General features: G+C 43.5%; 1 protein-coding gene across 1 annotated transcript; it reads left to right on the forward strand.

The window, feature by feature from the left end:
• Positions 1-13,794: 13,794 nt before the first annotated feature.
• LOC141107230 (olfactory receptor 6F1-like) lies at positions 13,795-14,721 on the forward strand. Its single transcript, XM_073597950.1, has one exon. It carries the CDS (start codon positions 13,795-13,797, stop codon positions 14,719-14,721), a length of 927 nt encoding a protein of 308 aa, XP_073454051.1.
• The last annotated feature ends 6,967 nt before the right edge of the window (positions 14,722-21,688 follow it).

Raw genomic sequence — 21,688 nt, forward strand, 5'->3', positions numbered from 1 at the left:
AACAGCTAGGGAATCAGCAAAGTCCATCTGGGCAGCAGCCCAGGAATTAGCAAAGTCCGGCTGGGCAAGGACCAGGGAATCAGCGCTGGCTGACTTGACAGCTGGTAGTGGATCCTCACAGGCCAACTTGGCAGCAGACAGTGGACCATCAGTGGCAGGCTTGGCAGCAGACACCAGATCACCAATGGCAGGCTTAGCAGAAAACAGTGGACCACCAGAGGCAGGCTTGGTAAAAGACATCGGACCACCAGAGACAGGCTTGGCAGCAGACCACTAGAGGCAAGCTTGGCAGCAGACATCGGACCACCAAAGGCAGGCTTGGCAGTGGATACTGAACCCCATTGGCAAGCATTGAGGCAGACTGACCCCATCAGCAGGCATTGAGGCAAACTGAACCCCATCGGCAGGCAGCATGGAGGCAGACTGGACCCATCGGCAGGCAGTATGGAGAAGTACTGGACCCCTTCAGCAGGCAGCATGGGGGCAGACTGGACCCCACTGGCAGGCCACATGGAATCAGCAACTGGCTGAATAATGGTTGAGGCAGCAGTGGATAGTGGCAAAGTTGTATGAGTAGAAAATGAGAAAACTTGTGTTTCTTTTTTAGTTTAAATGCTGGAGTCCTGCAGGTTGTTGCAAGGTGCTGACCAGATTGTGCTGCTGATGAGAAACTAGTAACAAAACTGGGGAGCATAGAGGAAAAGTTAGCAGAAGCAGAGAAAAGTATCTGAGAGGTTGCCATGGGTGACCAAACTGTACGGGAGCCCTCAATAGGTTGAATGCAAGGGAAGTATGAAAGCAGAGTACTGGTGTACAGCAGGTAAGGAACACTTAGCAGCTGTAATTGCTAAGGGGGACAAAGGAAGAGATTCTTGTTGTTCGAAGTCAGATCTGAATTGGTGTGAATCAACTGAAACTGGGGATAGACTCTCTAACCAGGCTTGGAACAATGGCTGAACAAAATTACAGTTCCCTTGTCTGATTAGGGAATAGAGTTGCCACCTCATCCCTTCAAAAGTGAACACATATTCATTAAACAGGTTCTGTGGCTTATTAAGGTGGTAATTAAACTCACTTTGTGCCTTATCTGCATTCAGTTAGCCTCAGAACCTGTGTAATTCATATATGTTCGGGTTTAAAGGGATGAGGTGGCAACCCTATTAGGGAAAGCACATCTGTAGCACAATCCAACAGGAGGCTTTGTGAACAAGCTGAGTAAGCTGTGACATTTTCCAGCAACATACCAAAGACTCAACCTGAAGCATATTAAAGGGAGGAATTAAAACATCATTGCCATCAGATGTAGCAGGCAAAGCTAATTCAGAACAAACCCAAATCAAGAGTTGTATTTCAATAAATGAAAATCTACCCTAATCAACCAAGGTATGTGCTACCTAATGTACTCCAGCAATCTTTCACTGGTGCAATCCTGCCCAATCAAGCGGCAAAGATCTTTATGTTCTAACACCAAGTTCACACGGCTAATAACCTTCCCTTAATGCATCTTAACATAAAAGACAGCAAATACTAAATGCAATATCTCCCAGTTCCCAAGTGCAGCAAATATGGTCTTTAGTGTAGCTTCAGTGTTATGTCTGGAATTAGCAGCAGGGATGGCCAAATCTGCGTAGCTACGCTCAGGAAACTGGGGCCAGACTGTGTATGCTTTAAGTGAGATTTATTTACAGTGAAACAAAATCCATCCAAACACCAGCACACAGCAAACATAAAAATATATGTGAACCAAAAACCCAGTGACAAAATACCTAACAAACAGGAAGCCTAACTACAAATAACTATATACTGTATACAAAATGGGGAACAAAGAAAAACAGGGAAAACTGGAGGAGCAGGGAGAAGATGGGAAGGAGGAAAGAAACTGGAATCAAGAACTAGTGAGAGCCGGTACAAGGCAGCAGGGGACAGAGGACAGGGCAGGAACATCAGCAGGATCAGAGCTATCAGTATCTGGTAGCAAGGAAAGCAATGGAGCAAGAGGCACTTAGTAGGGGAGGACCCAAATGCCCTCTCAGCAGCCAGCATCAGGTGGAAACTGATTACTGGTGTCTGCTGGCTGCTAGGAAACACCAGCTGGTGGACACTGTGATTACAACCGTCCACCCAGGAAACCACAGTGCCACTAGCAGATGATCTAGGTCAGGGGTGTCAAACTCAAATTCATCGGGGGCCGCATCAGCAGTATGGTTGCCCTCAAAGGGCCAGTTGTGTCTGTAGGACTATTTGTCCACTCTTTATTATCATAAATAATTGTCACTGCATTTGTTTGTTACTGGTTTTACAGAGTGCAGGGTACAGGAGTATGCGGAGTACGGAGTGCGAGGTACAGGAGTATGCTGTGTACGGAGTGCAGGGTACAGGAGTATGCTGCATACAGAGTGCAGGGTACAGGAGTAAAAATTACGTGGGACATTTCTCTGTTGGTATGTTAATTTCTCTCTTATCAGTAGTTAACTTGTTCCACCCATTGCCTCCTAGTGGGCACCCTGGGGACAATCCACAGTTGTGCAATTAGCGTACACGCAACATACAACAATCGTAAGACCTCTGTATAAGCCGAAGGGGTTAGAGCCTCCTCTTTCAGTGCGCCCAGCAGACACGCAACTGGGTCTCGTGGAATGGTTATCGTATAAACATGAGATATCACATCTAAAACATCCTTCCAATAGGAAAAGTTTGGGGCACTTCCAAAGCATGTGGATTAGGTTGCCATGATCACCTTCACATTTCGGACAGAGTGCAGTATCCCTAATCCCCCATTTGTGCATCTGTACGGGGTCCTGTATGCTCTGTGCAGCAGGTATAAATGTAACAATTTTTGAGAGATGGATACCGACACCAAAGGGGCAGAGGAGAGACAAAGGTCCCATGTCTCCCCATCTATGGTCCCTATATCCCCTCCCAACCTTGCCTACAAGGCAGGCTGAAGGGGTCCTGTGTACATTAAGGAGGATATTATAACATCTAGAGATCATTCCCTTTTTGTCGTCTTCCATAAGGATCCCCTGTATCAGTGTATGGTCGGTCAGCTGAAGTGGAATGTGGTTTGATTGTATTTGTAGTGCGTGGCATAGCTGCAAATATTTAAAGAAGTTGATGCGTGGTATGTCAAATTGCTCTTGGACTTTCATAAAGGGCTTGAGATTTGGCCCGTTATATAGTTGTGAAAGATAGCGTATTCCTACCATTTCCCAATTCCCGAACCCCTTGAGTTTCAGTATTTCTTTGTAGTTTACATTACGCCATATTGGAGTGTGGCTTAGAAAGCCCCGTATCCCTAACATTTTTTTAGCATATGCCCATGGAGTTTTTAGCATCCTCACCTTGGGGGCCCCAGGGTCTAAATGCATGTATCCTGCTTCCAGACATGCAAGAGTGGTCATATTTTTGTCCTGCCTGGCTAGGAGTCTACGGATGGGGTCTGCTAAATCTATCACTCCCCAGCCTCCCAGCTGTTGAAGCTGGGATGCTAGGTAGTAGGCTCTGGAGTAAGGGACCGCCAGACCACCCTCGTCATTTCTATACTGTAGTGTCGATTAACTAATCCTCGCAATTTTTTTGCGCCAGATCAGTTCCCTAAATTGGGAATCTATCCTGTCAAATCATCTTCGGGGGATTCATACTGGGGAATTGTTGAACACATATAATAATTGTGGTGCCCATACCATTTTGATAATGTTGATTCTCCCTATTACTGACAATGGCAGTTTGCACCAGGAAGTACATTTATCACAAAATTTGCTGAGTAGGGGGGCTAGATTAAGAGCAATATATTGGGACGGGTCTGGGGTCACTTGTATACCTAGGTAGCGAAAAGAGGATCTCCGCACATTTAGGCAGTGGGGCTGTTATGGGATCTACTGGCAGTAGCACCGACTTATTCCAGTTAATGGAAAAGCCTGATAGCTCTGCAAAGTCTTTGATCAAGGGTCATGACGTTTTGTAGGGTACCCTGCGTGTCTCCCGAGTAAAGTAGGGTGTCACCCGCGTACATGGACACCACATCGGTGCCCGTGCTCCGCTTGGACCCTATTACGTTTGTGTCTCTCTGTATCTGTGCCACCAGGGATTTCAAGGCTAGGGCGAACAGCAGGGGTGACAAAGGGCACCCCTGTCTGGTGCCCCTGAACAGTGGGGAAGGTTCCGATAGCTCCCCATTAACTCTGATCCTAGCCGATGGTGCGGCATACAGTAGCTGGACCCTTCTGATGAAATTAGCCCGCAATCCCATGCGCTTTAGCACTTTCCACAGGTAAGGCAACTCGACACTGTCGAAGGCCTTAGCTGCGTCAAGTGAACTCATAGCTCTGTTGCCCGGATTGTCAACAGGAAGCTGTAGGTTCAAGAAAAGCCTCCTAATGTTTTGGGCCGTAGATCTAGTGGGGATGAACCCTGATTGGTCCCTGTGCACTAGTTTGTGTATTACCTGAGCTAATCTAGTTGCCAGCATCCGAGCCAGTAGCTTGATATCTGCTGTGAGCAGGGAGATGGGCTTGTATGAATCTGGCGAGGTAGCATCCTTGTCTGGCTTCAATAGGAGAATGAGGATCGCATCGTTCATAGAGCTGGGGAGGGTTACCTCTTTGAATGGCTCGTTGTATACCTTTAGTAACTCGGGTAGCAATGTGTCTGCATATCGCTTATAGACCTCGGACGGAAGGCCATCCATCCCGGGAGATTTGTTATTGTGTGATTCTGCCACGGCAGCTGTTAATTCATCCTCAGACAATTGAGTATTAAGCAGGGCAATGTCCAAGGCAGTCCCCCATGCGAGGCTGAATAACATGAGAATTTTTTTAGTTTTTGGATGCCCATGTCGCCATATGTTCGTCAGTCCAAGCTCTCCAAGTAGTCTGGCAAAAGGCATATGTCCCCTCCCCCCTCCAGAAGGTGCATGAGTGGGAACAGGTAGTTTGTCCCATTAATAATTCATATAATTGTTATAGTCTCCCATCGCTAGGAGTGGAACATCTGGGAATTGAGCCATAAACCCCGCCAAACACCTGAGGACCTCGGATGAGAATGATGGCGGTATATACTGTATATTCCAGCTATTACACGTGATAGACCCAGAACTTTGCATAGTAGGAACACATATCCCCCCTCCTGGGTCTATAACCTAATGGGAGCATTGAAACCTGACATCCTGGCGTATCAGGATGCTAACCCCCCTGGAGTATGCAGAGTAGGTAGAATGGAATTGTTTGCCGTATAGGCGGGGCTGAAGCTAGGTGTGGGGTCAGAGGAGAAATGGGTCTCCTGTAAGCATAAAATACCAGCACCCACAGACTTAACGTGTCTAAGGACCGCCAATCTCTTCACTGGGTTACCAAGTCCTCGGACTTCCAGGACATCATTTTCAAGTTTACTGCCATAAGGGAGCACATCTATCAGTAGCAGTGGTAAGGACAAGCCTGCTATTTAGGCAGATTACAGCATTGCATCTAATATCGAATTTAAATAGAGAGTATAGAACATTTTTCATACCAACATTACCATATGCATAGGTGGTCGGCCGGGTAAAGTCTGTGCCGGAGGAGGCCGGTGATTGAGGTACTGGTCGGTCAGAGCAAGAACAGTAAGTATGACTTAATTCGAAAAGTAAGTTAACTGTTGGAGCCAACAGGGCTCCCAGCCATATAGGCCGCTGTATAGTCCATCCCCATATCTCTTCTATTGGGGGGGGGGGGCAGTGGAAACTCCCGTTGAGATGGTAAAGGGGCTTCACTTCTGCAGCGTGCGCGGGATGGTCCGCGAAGTAAGTGTTCCAATGTTCTCCATTACCCGCCTTGTCCAGGTGTAGTAAGTCAGCAATCAAAACAGCAGGGAACAGAAAAGGGTCAAGAATGTCTGTGGTGAATCAGCAATGAGGAGGGAATCAAGGGAAACACCAGCTTCCCACCTGCAAACCTGTGTGGCGTTGATCTTTCAAACAGGGGCATTACGCTGCGGCTTGGCGGCTTTAAGTGCTCTATCCTCACGATCCAGCCATTGTGCTGCTGAGGTGGGGCAGTCAAAGAAGTGGATCTCTCCTAGGGCAACCACCCTGAGGCGGGCAGGATACAGCATTGCATATTGTATATTAAGATCGCTGAGCTTTTTTCACGTTGATGAACTTTGTACGTTGTTTTTGAAGCTCTGCCAAGAAGTCTGGGAACAGAGATATCTTGGAGTTGTCAATGGCCATATTGCCGCTCATGGTCCTAGCTTTGGATAGGATAGCATCTCTGTCCTTATAGTTCAATAGTTTGAAAAGAAACAGGCGTGGATGGTTGTCCAGTGGCGTGCTGGGACTCTGTGCGCCCTTTCTACTGTAAAGAATGGGGAGAAGGCTTCTTTGCCAAAGGTAGATAGAGGCCATTGCTCAATGAAGGTGACATGGTTTTTGCCCTCGGCCCTTTCAGGGACGCCCAGAGCGTGCACATTATTGCGCCTCATGCGATTTTATAGGTCATCCAAACATGCAGCGTGTTGGGGTGTAAGATGACAATTGTATTGCAAGTTTCTTTGCATGGGGGCTATATCATTCTCTACTGTACTCATTCTGCCTTCTATGGCGGATGTGCGTTTTCTGCATGTCATGGCGCACAAATTAAATTTCTGCCTTTACCCCTTTAAGTTCATCAGCCAGAGCAGATATAGACATATTGCATGAGGTCACTGCAGAGAATATGTCACTGAGAATGGGCTCTGCTTCATCTGTAGCTGGGGAGGTAGCCTGTGGCCCTGTGAAAGTGTCCCTAGGAGTACTCACTGTGTTCCATTCAGGGGACAATCTGCCTGCATCCTCCAGCGGGACCGTGTCCTCTGCCTCAGATTGTCCTCCTGTAGCTTCCCCTTTGGCAGATGGAGAGGGCTGAGGTTCTTTGGGAGGCTTTCCACCAAAGATAAGTCTCTTTGCAGCCTCCTTGTACTTCTCTTTTGAAGAGCGCTGTGCCCAGACGCCATATTGGCTGAGATCATCTATGAGGCCTCTGGTCTTTTTATTTCCCCTAGCCATGCTCTCAGCTTCAGCGCTACCAGTTCCGGTCGGCGGAGGCCCGTAAGGGACCAGGAGTGATGTTTTTCAGGATGAGATGCTCGGATTCTCGGCGGAGAGGGAGACAGATGCGACCGTCTAATCTGCTGCTTAGCCACGCCCCCATGGAGAAACTTTTTCAGAGATCTATCCCATCCCCATCTCTTGGTAAACTTTTGTGCAGAACGTCACATAAATTGTTCTGCTACCTGTTTCTGTAGGACCTTAATTTGGGTTTGTCTGTTTTGCAGTCTTTTCCTATTAAAACTCTTCAAGGGGTTCCTTTCTCGATCCTTATGCACAAGTTTGTCTTTTTGGTGGCCATTACCCAAGCTTGCAGTGTGTCTAAGTTCCTGCAAGGAATCCTTCCTGATTCTTCAACGGGATAAGGCGGTGTTGAGGCCTCTGTCCTCTTTCCTTTAAGGTGGTTTCTTCATTCCACCTGAATTAGGAGATTGTGTTGCTATGGAGAAGGTGCTGCACTCTTAGGATGCTGTTTGAGTTTATCTTAATATCTACAGCTTTGTTTTAACAGTCTTATTCCCTGTTTGTTCTGCTTTAGTGTCCTTGCAAATGTCAGACTTTCTTTCGATCCACTATTTCAAAGTGGTTTTGTTAGCTCATTTCCTAGGTCTGTGGTCTTAAAGCGGGGGTCCACCTAAACTGCCAAAAAAAAAAATATTAAAAGCCAGCAGCTACAAATACTGCAGCTGCTGACTTTTAATAAATGGCCACTTACCTGTCCCAGGGTCCAGCGATGTCGGCAGGCGACGCTGAGAACTCGCTCGGTTCTCGGCAGCTGCCGCCGCCATCCTAGGTGAGGGAATCAGGAAGTGAAGCATTGCGGCTTCACTTCCCGGTTCCCTACTGCGCATGCGCGAGTCGCGCTGCGCATCGTAACTGGTCCCCGCTATCTCCTGGGAGCTGTGTGTTTCCCAGGAGACAGCGTGGAGGGACAGGAAGAGGCATAGACTCCCATGGGAGTCTATGCCGGAAGTGGGTGCAAATACCTGTCTTAGACAGGTATCTGCACCCCCCTCCCCCCTGAAAGGTGCCAAATGTGACACCGGAGGGGGGGTGGGTTCCGAAAAGCGGAAGTTCCATTTTTGTGTGGAACTCCGCTTTAAAGACAAGGTTCCTCCTTTCCTGGTTAAGATGCATTACACAAGGACTGTTAGTGTTTCCGGGGGTACTCAGCATCAAGCTTCCTTTGTTCATATATGTAAGGCTGTTACCTGGTTTTCTCTTCACCCATTTACAAAGTTCTGCCAGATTGATGTTTATGCCTCTGCAGACACTAGTTTTGGGTGAAAGGTCTTGCCGCCAGCTTTATAGTGTAGTTCTCTGTTCTGTTAAAGGGATTTTAGGCATGTTGGCCCCATTGCTGTGTTGCCCACCCTTCACGTTTAGCTATTTTGGACATCCGGAATAGTCATGAATATAAACTCCTCTCTGTCTTGTGATGTATGATGAAGAAATTAAGATTTGTAGGATGCATTTCCTTTAAGTACATCACAGGAAACAGAGATCTCTCCCCTCTTTCCTGTTTCCTGTACCTGAGCTTTTGCATAGCTGGGAGGGGTGATGCTTGGGAAGGAATGCCTGCCTTTTTTTGGTCAGTGTATAATAACCCGAACGTGTCAGCATAACCTAAGTAGCCATGAATATAAACTATTGTGTCCTATGATATACTCCAAGAAAGGGATTTTACAGGTAAACCAAAAATCCTAATATTTTATAAAGAGTGAAGCCATGACACAGATTTGATTGGAAAAGTCTGGGATTTTTAAAGAAAGAGTACAGTAGTATATTTTACCTTTGTCAATCTCCCCAGAGACACAAAGCAACAGAGCAGGCATGGCGAAGAGGAAGAAGGGAAGAATGGGAGTCATTCTGCTAACTCATTCAGCCACGTGTAATTTGATCTTCAGCCCTGAAAATAACAGGAACAGGATTATTTTTAGCAAAACAGTTAAGATGAGCCTGGTGAACATTAGAAAATGTTAAAGAAGCCTAGCACTCCAACTGCTGGCTGGAAATTAAAACATATGGAATCATCATGAGCAAGATTTCATAAAACCAGAAACTCCTCCATTGCCCTCCTGAAAACCTGGAAATCCTCCTCCTTCTTTCTGCAGCACCTCGGATGGATCATAACGATTTTTATTGGTCAGTTTTTCCGCACAGTCAGTTCAATGGTCCAGGGATTTGAAACTACCACTCTTCTCCCTATTCTCTCTGCAGTGTTTCAAAGATGGATCTCAGCAATGTTTTGTGTTGAGACTGACTAATCGAAAGCTGCAGAAAAAAGAGGGAGAAGAGTGAGGATTTCGAATCCCTGGTCCGCTGCACCAGCTGTGTGGGCACTGACAGCTCCTCATCCATGGAGGTAAGTACAGTGGGGACCGGGGAGGGTGTACAGTGTTAGTTCACCATTTTTTCTGAAAAGGTGAACTTACACTGTAAGCTGACCGGGGGTTTAGTTTTAAATCATATATGCATTCCATCATTATTTCACTCAGATTCATTCTATCTGTAGGGCTGCATGTTTTTTTTTATTTCGGGAGTCGTTATTCATTGTCTGAGAAAAACGTGTGTAATAGGTCTACTAGGTATTGTTCCCAAAAGTACAGAAATTGTAGGATGTTATTTACACAATATATATTCCCAAATGCACTAAAGTAGAGCTAATTATACTTGAACAAACAATACATATTGCCTGTTACACTCTCCCTGACTAGTACATATGCTGTGTTTATGTGACATAACAGAAACAAGAATCTCCTATCCTTATTGTTCCAATTCTTTTAATTTTCTACAGGTCTCCTCCCTAGGTTGACAAGTGCTCTGATTTCAGAATTAATATTAGAGTGCCTAAAAACAACTTTAGAGCTTGATTTACAGTTTTAAAAACTTCATATAATATAAAACCCAAAGTTTTCTGAGACATTAAAGACACACTTTAGTTACAGTCTAAGTTAAAATTAATCCTAGAAATGCATATAGGAAGTATAGCCTACCTGCTGAGTTTTAACATTTTATCCAGACATTGCTACATTGCACCAGTCTACCCCATCCTGACTGGTCTTTAATCCTGTGATCCTGGAACACACCTGCTAGTGATGCTGGAACTCCCTTCAGAAAGCAAGATGTATAAAACACCAGACTAAGATGAATCCCTCTGATACCAATGAGATTCTAACCTACCTTAGAAGCTTGAATGTGATTGGTTTTGAAGAGAGAATGGAAAATACACAGCACATGCTTCAGGAAGTACACTTTTACTGATTCTATATACAAAGTTGTGTGCTTATTCTGCTGGGGATTGCACAAAACCAAAAGAAAAGTGAATTAGCTTTCTTACTGTAGCACAGTTGCTGTGTATACTGGTTGTGGTTTTTTAAATGGTATGCGTGCAAATGTTTGTCATGCATTTTACAAACAAGGTGAATTTTAACAAATAAGCAACATTTATAATAATATTTTCCATTCAATCAAAGTACACTGCCAAGAACTAAAAAGGGGGAGTTTGGAACTTTAAATGAGACATATGGGTCACATGTCTCCATCCCTAAATCTGCGAAAAGAAAGGTGGGGGGTTTGGGACTTTAAATGAGGTGAGTACACATAGCTAGAAGATGAGTAGTTATCAAAAACATATTTTTATTGGTGACACAAGGAACATGGCAAAATGACATGATACATGCAGCAATGAATAAAATTGTCAATCACATATTACAGACCATATATAGAAACAAACATTAGTAGCAACCAGCCAACCACTGTGTGGTATGGAACAAATCCTGGATATAGTAAAAACACTTAAAATTACATGGTAGATGGAGAACTCAAGATAATGTATTCAGTAAGGGTGTCTGCATGAGAATAAGTGCATCCAAATTAGACTGACGCATTTCGTGGATAATACCACTCTTCAGGGCAGGTGCATGCAAATCTATAAAAAACAAAACATGAGTATACCAGTATGATCCAATGTTGTACCCCTCAATGGGGAGGATATGTACAAAAAGAAAGGGAGAGAATTACTCATCTCTATGAGAACTTACATTGTAATAAGTCTGGAAAATGGGGGACGAGGAGTCAGAGGCTGTCCAAATTGTCTGTACCGGGAGCTGTGGAAGCTGTGGGAGAAGAAGGACCGGGTGCATAAACACGACCCCCAAGAAGACGAAGGACAAAGTTCCAGATAATGTTGTGAGTGGGCTTCATATCTAAAAATATATATTGGGTATACTGTAAATACTCTATATTGTGGGAAGTTGCTAGAGCCCAACACCAAGGTGCAGGTGAACAAGTGAGTGTAAAGGGAACTAGTGTGTGAGGAGGAAAGAGCAGATCAGAGATAAAAAAGGAAAAAAGGAAACCGAAGTTCACTGCCCACCAGCTGGGAAAAATAAATCTGTAGATATTTTTTTCAGTCTCCATTCTAATTTCCAATCTTTATTAGGTTTTTAAAACAATAGGAAAATACAAATATTTTATACACTCTCTCCCCATAGTGATTCACTAAATTACAATTCACACCCCTTACAATATGTTGATTCAAGTAAAAGAAAAAAAAAACATAAAAAAAAAAACAAAAGAAGAGAGAAAAAAATGTTTTTTTTTTTGTTTTTGTTTGTCTTCATCCTAATTAGCTGATCAAACTCTTTTTTTTGTAGTAAAGAAAGCTGCAGTGTATGCAGCCCTTTAGGAGTGGATGAACCCTACTATTTCATATACATATAGGGATTGATTTACTAAAGGTAAATAGATTGTGCACTTTTGCAAGTGCAGTTGCTCCAGAGCTTAGTAAATGTCCAATCATGTGCAAGCAAAGATGTTGTTTTTTTTTTATTTTCCTTGCATGTGGTTAGGTGTTCTTTGTAAAGAGAAGCTTTACCTCATTTATTAAGCTCTGGAGCAACTGCACCTGCAAAAGTGCAGTCTATTTGCCTTTATTAAATCAACCCCATAGTGTACAGATCACCCCCAGGTGTACACTATTACAAAGAAGGGACATTTTAATCGTTTTGGTAGTTTTAGAAAATCACAATGGGGGGATTTACTAAAACTGGTGCACTCAGAATCTGGTGCAGATGTGCATGGTAACCCAGTGTTTCTCAACTCCAGTCCTCAAGGCGCCCCAACAGGTCATGTTTTCAGGATTTTCCTCAGATGAAACGGCTGTGGTAATTACTAAGGCAGTGAAATTGATCAAATCACCTGTGCAAAATAATGGCAAGCCTGAAAACATGACCTGTTGGTGTGCCTTGAGGACTGATTTCGAGAAATACTGTGGTAACCAACCAACTTCTAACTTCAGCTTGTTCAATTAAGCTTTGGCAATAAAACCTGGAAGCTGATTGGTTTCTATGCAGAGCTGAACCAGATTTTGCACTCACCAGTTTTAGTAAATAACCCTCAATGACTTCAGAATGAAATATAAATTGTTTATTAGTATTACATTTTAAAATAGCTTGTGAAGCAAGTATATGGTATATCATTTTGTGGAGTTTTTCTTTACGTGTAATACACCCAGTACATGCATAGATTGGGATTAAAATACATTTCATATTATATAATTTCCTTTTTTTTCCCAGCTTGAGCAAATTATGGAAAGCCCTCATGCAGGCTGCTAAAAGTCAGATTGCTTTAGAGAAGCAAGAACCCACATTACAATCCCAGTATTCTGATGTAATACACTAAATAAAGAGGATCTTCAGTCAAGGCATTACATTTAGTACCAAAGAACAAACATAATGGCTTCCTCTCTATATTAGTATTTTGTTGCTGGCTGTACTTATGGAGTGCATCCTCAATTGTACACTATGTAATTTGATAATATAAAGGACATATAATTCCAAGAATTACACCTGAATACATGTGCTGGAACAAGAGTTTTACACTTTGGTACAAGTTTTCTAACTGACATTTTTCAACCAAAAATTAAAAAAAACAACCAAATCTACCCCCCTAAGTGAGTACTAAGCATCCACTAAAACAACTAACACTGTTGCCTGTTGCGGCATTTTCTACTGTCACTGGGTTTAACATCCAGGAACTTTCAGGTCTGACAGGTGACTTTTCCTCTTCCCTTCCACAATGCAGTGTTTATCTCCTGAGTGGCCATTCACCTGTCCCAAACCTTCTTACATGGGGGCCTAGCAGTTTTTAAAGGTAGGACAGATTTTGTGTAGGATCTATTTGGAGCGGTAACAGAAATGGGAACAGTGGGCAGCTTGTACAATGGGATGTTATGTAGATGTGTTTTTGTTAAAAACAGGTAATAGATGTGAATGGATTATTTCTGAAAAATAAGAATATTGTTTAGTGACACTTTAAGTGCGCGCCATATGTTAAATATCAGTCACTACTAATGTACTTAAAAAAAACATATGTATCAACCTAAATGTATTAATAGTTTCATATATTTCAAATTGTCACTCTTCTTCTATCAGGATCATCCTTATACTCCGAGCAACTAAAAGCTATACTTTTTTGTAGATGAATTCTAGATGGAAGTTGCCAGTAAACGTAGATCATCAAAAGACCTTTCCTGTTGGTAAGCGATGACTGATCACACCCATCCCATTTTATTCTTTGTTTTCTATATTGTGTTATTATTCTTCCTTCAATGTTAAAGATAAATAAGAGTATGTATTAAGGATGTAGTTTGGCCACCTCAGTAAATTACCTTCATCATCCAACACCTAAAATTGCAATGAAGAGGTTTGTATCAGGAGGTCCAGGCTGAAATGGAGAACAAAACCGCTATTACAGAATTTGTTCTCCTGGGTTTTTCTGTCATAGATGAATCAAGATTTTTTCTTTTCCTTCTTATATTTACTGTATACATAGTTACTATCTCAGCTAACATCTTCATCATCATTCTTATTAAAACTGATATACGTCTCCATAAGCCCATGTACTTCTTCATTGGTGGACTATCATTTTTAGAGATCTGGTATCCATCTGTCACTGTTCCTAGGCTTTTCTGGGCTCTTTTGACAAAAGAAGATTCTATATCTTTTGTTGGTTGCATGACCCAGTTTTATTTCCACTTTTCCTTTGGTGCAATAGAAAATTTCCTCCTTGCTATCATGGCCTACGATCGCTATGTTGCTGTCTGCATCCCTTTGAGATATCTGTTAATCATGAGTCCCGATGTTTGTTTTAAACTTCTATGGGGTTCATGGGTTTTTGGCTTTATTGTAATCATTGTGCTCAGTCTGCAAATCTTCAATCTCTCATTCTGCTTCCCTAACAAAATAGATCACTATTACTGCGACTTTGCACCCTTGGTCAAACTGTCCTGTTCAGAGACATCAAATGTAGAAAAACTTTTTTTTGCCATTGCTTGCTTTGTAATTTTGGGCTGTTTTCTGGTTATTATCATGTCATACATCTGTATCATAAGAACCACAATGAGGGTTCCATCTTCAGAGGGTAGACACAAGACTTTTTCTACATGTGCCTCTCATTTTGCTGTTGTTCTTTTGTTTTACAGCACATCTATCTTCATGTTTATCCGACCTAATGCAGATGATCTCATACATATGAATAAAATATTCTCAATCTTTCCATCAATTGTAACTCCTCTGCTAAACCCTCTCATCTACACCTTACGGAATCAAGAGGTTAAAAATGCCATCAAAAAAGCAATCAAAAGAATAAAAATGTAAAGGGTGCAAGAAACTACAATAAAATCAGTTAAAGACTAATAACTTAAACAGGAGCAGCAGAATTGATAGTTAATGACTCCACAAAACAAAATAAACTGATTCAGGAGCTTTTAAAGTGGAATAAACATCTACGTTTACTTATTACTACTATTACTATTACTATTACTACTTATTCTGCCTACCCTGTATAAAAGAAATTCTGTATTATTGCCTATTTTTAGGTATTTTTATCTGCTCTGGTCTGGTCATGTGATCCTGCAGCACTAGCTAAGGGAGAGCTTGAGAACGGCTGGAAATTTTGGGTACCCTGACATCACCCATAGGCTCCCGTTTCCCAGTCATTGTCAGTGCTTCCTCCTCTCCCTTGCAGCAGTTGCTCGCTGACACAGGGGAAACAGAGTCATGGGATCATGTAACCAGAATAGAGTGGATTAAAAATAGGTTAGTACACAGAACTTTTTTTTAATACAAGATAGGTAGGAGGAGGGGACATTTTTAAGAATTGACAGAGTTAAGCTGGGTACATATAGACCGAAAGTCGATCAGTGTGTATGGCTGTCTATCCCAGAGAAGACGGTCTAATGGCCGGCTTTTGTCAAATGGAATGCTAGAAAACCAGCATCTGATCAGTGCTGATCTGTGAATTCTGGCGAGGGAAGGAGGGAATGGGAGAGCTTCTCCGCAGTCAGAATTTAAGAGAACAGCAGGGGAGATCGCCGCACTAACATCGCTTGTGTTGGTACGGCAAACTGTAAGTTTTTTTTGTTCATCCCACAGGGTTGAATCTATCAGTGTATATCCAGCTTTAGGCTTTTCTTCTATTTTATATTAAAGGAGATCTGAGCCTAATTACGAAAATCTAGTATAAGTATAGTACAGTATAGTATAGTATAGTATAGTATAGTATAGTATATAGTATAGTATAGTACATGTGACGTTGTTTTCAGTTTTTTTTTAAATCTGCAGTTTGCATTAAACAAATATGTGGTGATACTGTCATGGAAGTCTTTGTTCAGGTACTGTCTGTTATGCCCCACAACTAGTGTAATTTGTCAGCCACCAAAAACAACTCTTTTAATGGATACAAGTGTCACTGTGTTCAAAAAGTGATGTGAGTCAAGGAGGTTGATTTACTAATGGAATGTAGGCTAATCGCTCTGCAAGTGAATTTCCCTTCAGTTTAGTGAATGTAGTTGTAGTGTAATGAAGTTCTGCTGAAGTTCTGGATGAAGAAGTTCTGCAGATCTTCATCATCCACTCAAAGTACTGTTTTTATTTTTTTATTATGTGCAATTAAAATCTTTTTTAATTGCAAATTGTTAAACAGTGTAAATTTGACAGGCTAGCTGGTAAGTTTGAAGTAAAATCTCTTATTATGATTGTTTTGTTATTTTTTCTAATTTTCCTTGCATGACTGGGTACTTTTATCAAATTTATTTATAGAAAAAAATTCAAATTACAAATACACAAGTTAGCTAAAAACAATGAGAGTTCACTAAATGAAATTATAAATGAAATACAATATGCATATTTTCACAATGTGTTCTTATATAAATCAAACAATATAATAAATATTAAAGTGCAAGTGCAGCTATGCAACAACAATGCCGGTCCTTCAACGATGTCCGCAAGAGACTGAGAGACAAAAAGATCCAATACAGTATGTTGTACCCGAGCAAGCTTAGGATCCAATTTAAGGGCAGTGTGAAATTTTTTGAAGACCCTGGAGAGGCCAGTGACTGGCTTGACAAGGAACTGTGAAGGAATGTGATGTAGATAATAATAATAGTAATCTGAAAATGTCTATTTTCTTATGTGCATACATATTTTTCTCCTTACTCATTATATAAGTATACAGGTTTGCTCTGTTCCTATATTTTCTCAAGATGGCGGGTACCCCCTGCATCCCACACATCAGAAGAACGCGGAACTGAAGATAAAACCAAAGATCAGCCAGACCTCGTTATGAACATTCTCCTTCTTAACCAATGAGATGTACCTATTTGACTAACATAGCAATGACGTATTTGTGTGTATAAAACATTAACACCGCCTTGAATAAATTAGAAGTGTAACAGTAATGCTACTGAGCGTGTCTCAGAGTGTTTACTTTTATATGCATGCATATCAACACTTTTCAAATTAGAGACAGCAGCAGATAACCTTGGGCTCGATTGGAGCTCTTAATCATTTCCTTAACAGATGGTGCCGAAACCCGGGACCTCAGGCTACAGTCGAAGTTATACCGCGACAAGCATTCGGGCGTTAACTGATTGATGAGAGTGGGGTTTGCGCAGCCCTAACAGTACCGGTGAGTTTAATTAATATTCTTACCACTGTACGACTCTCTTATCTTTCGGTTGATGGCTGGATTCTGTCGGTATGCTGAGACTGTCTTAGAGGCAGGTATTTCCTCGCCTGAGGTTGTTTTAACGAACCTGCTGATGGGTTTCTGCTGACTGTATTTGTTCACTGTCTGACATTCTTTGGGCTACGAAACTCAGCAGTCTAAGGGTGCTACATGTGTGATTGTGTGGTCTCTTTAATGAGATGGTTTCCCTTGTAGCAAACGTTTATAGACGGATTACTATTTTAGCTGCTGGCTTTGCAGTCTAAAGTGCTACATGTGTGAATGTGTGCTCTCATCTCCAGATGAACTTTCGGTCTCTGGAATGAGTTGGTTTCCCTTGTGGCAAACGTCTATAAAACGGGTTTATTTTTGCAGGGTGGTCTGCCCTTGTGATTATTTTAGCCTGCTGAAATTTTGCAGTTCGAAGAGTGGCAGGTGTAATGTCCTGTCGTGATTGTATTTGTGGTTTATTGTTTGCTATACATGAGAGGGGGTGGGGACTGGTGAAAGTCAGAGAAGGAGGCTACCCGAAGGATCTGTTGGGTCACAAGCCGTTGCTCCCTACTACCCCTGACGTGCTTGTACTGAGATTAAACGTACATTACCCGGTGACAGGGGGGTTTGGGCAGCCCCTCGAAGTGATAGAACAGAGAGCCAGGGAGGAGGGTTATCAAACCATTAGTTGTCCTCATTCCCCCTTCAAACCGTCAGCCGAGACTGCGGCAGACGAACAAAACAGAGTTAGAGACCTTGGTTACGTCTTAGGAGGCCCTGAGAGAGGAGGGGGAGATGGGTCAGAACAACTCTAAACCGGAGAAAGGAATTTGCTGATAAGAACGCTGAGAAAAATATTAACTCCTTGGTTGTATGTATTCCCCTCTCAAGCCGTTAGCCGAGAAACAGAAAGTGATATTGTAAAGAAGGAGAGAAGAAGATGTTGAAATAGTTAACAAAGTTGAAAGAAGTGACGAAAGTTATGTTGCAGAAGAAACAGGGAGAAAAATCCTGTGTGATAAAGAAAATTGGATAAAGGAAGTTAAGAAAGATGGCGATTGTATTATGTATGTGTATCACATGATATGTTGGAACTTGAAACAAAGGAGGGGAGGGACAGCACTGCCCTCCGTCTAACAACCACTCCTTTCTCACCACCCAAGCACAACCCACTGTGACAACTCAGCCCGGCGGCCATCTTAGTGCACCCATGCCTTCACTTTCTACCCAGTCCAGTGCACTTCCTGCCGGCGGCCATCTTGGTACACCCAGTAAGCTTAAACAGCCTGTACCCAGCCCTCCCTGTTTTAAACCAAGATGGTTCATACCACACACCTGTCTTCCCCAATACGGGAGCATCACATTCCCAGGCCGGATATGTTAATGATGAAGAAGCATCTGAGTGGGAAGCCCGACAGCAGGCAGCAAGGCCACCCACTGATTTAACCCCCAATCCGGCTCCAGACTCTCAGTTCCGAGAGGATCTTAAACACATGCTGGCAACCGTAAAGAACAGTGCTTCTTGCCAGACCCTGCCCCAACAACAGTCTCGGTTACCAGAAGGGGCACCAGTGATGTATGTCGCTTTTATCACAAGCAGCGGCCTTAGTGACAAGTCTGCCTGACCCAGAGAAGCAGCCAATTCCCTTCTACCACAGGATAGTGCAGATACAAGAAACTTACTCAGCTGCCTGGAGAGACTTGATCAACCTATGCCAAATCAAAGCAGGATATGTCTTTTGGCCAGTCATGCAGATGGCCTTCAATGATGCCTGCCTGACAAGTGCCACTTCCTACACCTCAGGCGTGGAGTTCTGTGCACAACTCCACGACTGGGCAAAGGAGAAGTTGACGGATCAGAAGACCACAATCCAAGATATTACCCAAGATAAAGGGGAGTCTGTGAAGAAGTATCATGCTAGACTCATAAAGGCACACACACACATGTTATCAACTGCTTTTGTTTCAGGGCTCAGAGAGGATATCAGAAAAGGCCTGATGGTGGCCCGCCCTGAATACCATTCAATGAAAATGTCTGATTTATTGTTGGTGACCAGAGGTATAGAAAATCAAACAGGTAAAAAACCAACGCCCCTCATGGTAACCCATGACGAAGATCCCGCCTACACTAGTCCACCACCACTGCCCAATACCAGGGAAAGAATCACCTGTTACAACTGTGGGAAACGGGGTCACTTCAGAAAAGAATGCAGAGCCCCAAGATGTCCCAGACGAAAAACCTACCACTTTCCTCATTGACAGGGGTGCAGCCAAAAGTGTGTTGAGGGCGGTGAACCTGCCTAATAGTTCTTTCCTTTCCACTATTGATGTTTCCTGCGTAGGAATGGATGGGGTGCCCCGCTCCAGTCCACTTCCTGATTTGCTTGCCAGATTTGTGGTGTCCTCTACATGTCCCTTGAATCTACTAGGAGCTGATGTGTTGTCCAGACTACAGGCCTCAATCAGGACACGCCTGAAGGGGGGATGAAGTTACATACTCCCCTATCTTTAGAAGACTCATCTGCCTTGTGTTCTCTGCCTCTCCTGATGACACTTAATGAAGAAAAAACTTCAAGTTCAATACTGCAGGAAGTACTTGACAGAATCCCTGCGTGCCTATGGTCCACAGGACCGGAAGACAACGGTCACTTAAAGGTGCCACCAGTTTCAGTCAAGCTAAAAGAGGGCGCATCATTGCCCCGGAAACCACAATAACCCCAAGAAGAGAACCCCTAAAGGAGAACCAGGTACCTGCTGTGGATGCCTTTGACTGCAAAATACCTCACAGAGGTGGACCTTACAAACGTTTTCTTCAGTGTCCACCCTCACCCCTCCTGCTGGTACCTTTTTGCATTCATCCACGGAAAGAAACGGAAACATACCTAAACAGTTGTGCCACAAGGGGTACAGAACTTTCCAAGCCAGTCTGCAAAAACTATGGCTATCATCCTTGACACATGACAAGAGGAACAGCCGGAAGTGATTCTCTTCCAACATGTTGATGACCTTCTCCTTTGTGCAGCTGACTTACCCCCTGTTGAAGTCACCTCAGAAAGCCTGTTGTGCTATCTTGCCAACCAGGGCTGCAGAGCCTCAAAGCCCAAATTGCAGTGGTGCTCAACACCTGTCATTTTCCTTGGACTAATTTCCTAGTGCAGAGCATGGATTCCAGAAGCCTTCCTACTGATGCTCTGCAATCAGACCCTTCCAGATGTCTCCTGAAGAAATATCTAAAGTTTGAAGCCTTTAAGTGCGCCACCCCCGGCGCTAGGGCTCCCAGCCTACGGCAAAATGCTCAAGTTCCTTGTATCCGAACGTCTGGGACATGCTGCAGGTGTACTCACCCAATCACACGGCATCAGCCTACGCCCCGTAGGATATTATTCCCGTCGGCTGGATGCGGTAGCAAGAGGAGGCCTATTGTGTCTGCGAGCTGGATTTGCTACACAAGCCTTGCTTGACAAAACTTTGAACTTGGTCCTCGGACACTGCCTCGTTCTGCTTGCTCCCCATGACGTTGTTGCCATATTCAACCAAGATCCAGCCGAAACACTTGTCCACTACCAGACACTTGAGACTCCTGTCTTCCCTCCTACTGGACAGCATTACTCTATTAAGTTGTCAAACACTGAACCCTACCACCCTTCTTCCACTTCTCGAGGGGGGAAAAGAGGAGGAGGAGTAGAGTCTTGACTTGTCACCCCATGACCACACAGGACACGCGGTCACCACTGAAAACACTGTTCTACAAGCTGAAGCCTTACCACTGGTGATGTCTACACAGGAGGCAGAGCTGTAAGCACTTACTACAGCATGTAAATGGGCAGAGGGAAAAAGAGCCAACATTCATATGGACTCAAGATATGCTTTCAACATTGCCCATGATTATGGTGTTATCTAGAACAGAGGACTCCTGATGGCTGCAGGAACACCTGTGAAAACTTGATTGATGCCTTGCTTCTCACAACCTAAGTGACTATTCTGAGTAAAGCACACGACAAAATGAACTCAAAGGAAGCTTAAGGCAATCATCGAGCCAATACAGCTGCCAAACAGACAGCTGGTGGTCCACGGGAAGTGGACAGCAGGGTGGTAGAAGAAGACCACCCCGTGCTTACCTTACAGACTTTCCCAGTGGACAGAGTTTATCTAAAAGAACTACAGGAAACAACAAGTCCGGATAAGAAGGAAAGCTGGAAACGGAGAGGAGCAACTCTCAGAAATGGACTATTCGAGTGCAACAAGAAGCCTTGTCTACCCAGGAGTATGTACCCAGCTGTGGTGCAATGGGCACATGGAGCTGCCCACTTGACAAAGACTTTTATGAACTCTCTTATCAACAAGTGTTGCACCAAGAGTTACTCCACTGACCGACAACTTCTGCAGATCATGCATTATCTGCACCAAATGTAACCCAGGATGCACAGAAGAAGCACAGAAGAAGCACCTGGCAAAAGCCCTACACCCCATTCCAGAGGATGCAAATTGATCATTCTCAAGTGCCAAGAAGTGACAGATTTGAAAACGCCCTAGTGGAAGTGGTCACGACTGCCAGGACCACAGCTAAGAAACTACTGAGTGAGATAGTATGTAGATTTGGGGTCCCAGAGGTGATATTGAGAG

This window comes from Aquarana catesbeiana, linkage group LG09 (genome assembly GCF_042186555.1).
Source record: "Aquarana catesbeiana isolate 2022-GZ linkage group LG09, ASM4218655v1, whole genome shotgun sequence".
In the NCBI taxonomy this organism is placed as follows: Eukaryota; Metazoa; Chordata; class Amphibia; order Anura; family Ranidae; genus Aquarana; species Aquarana catesbeiana.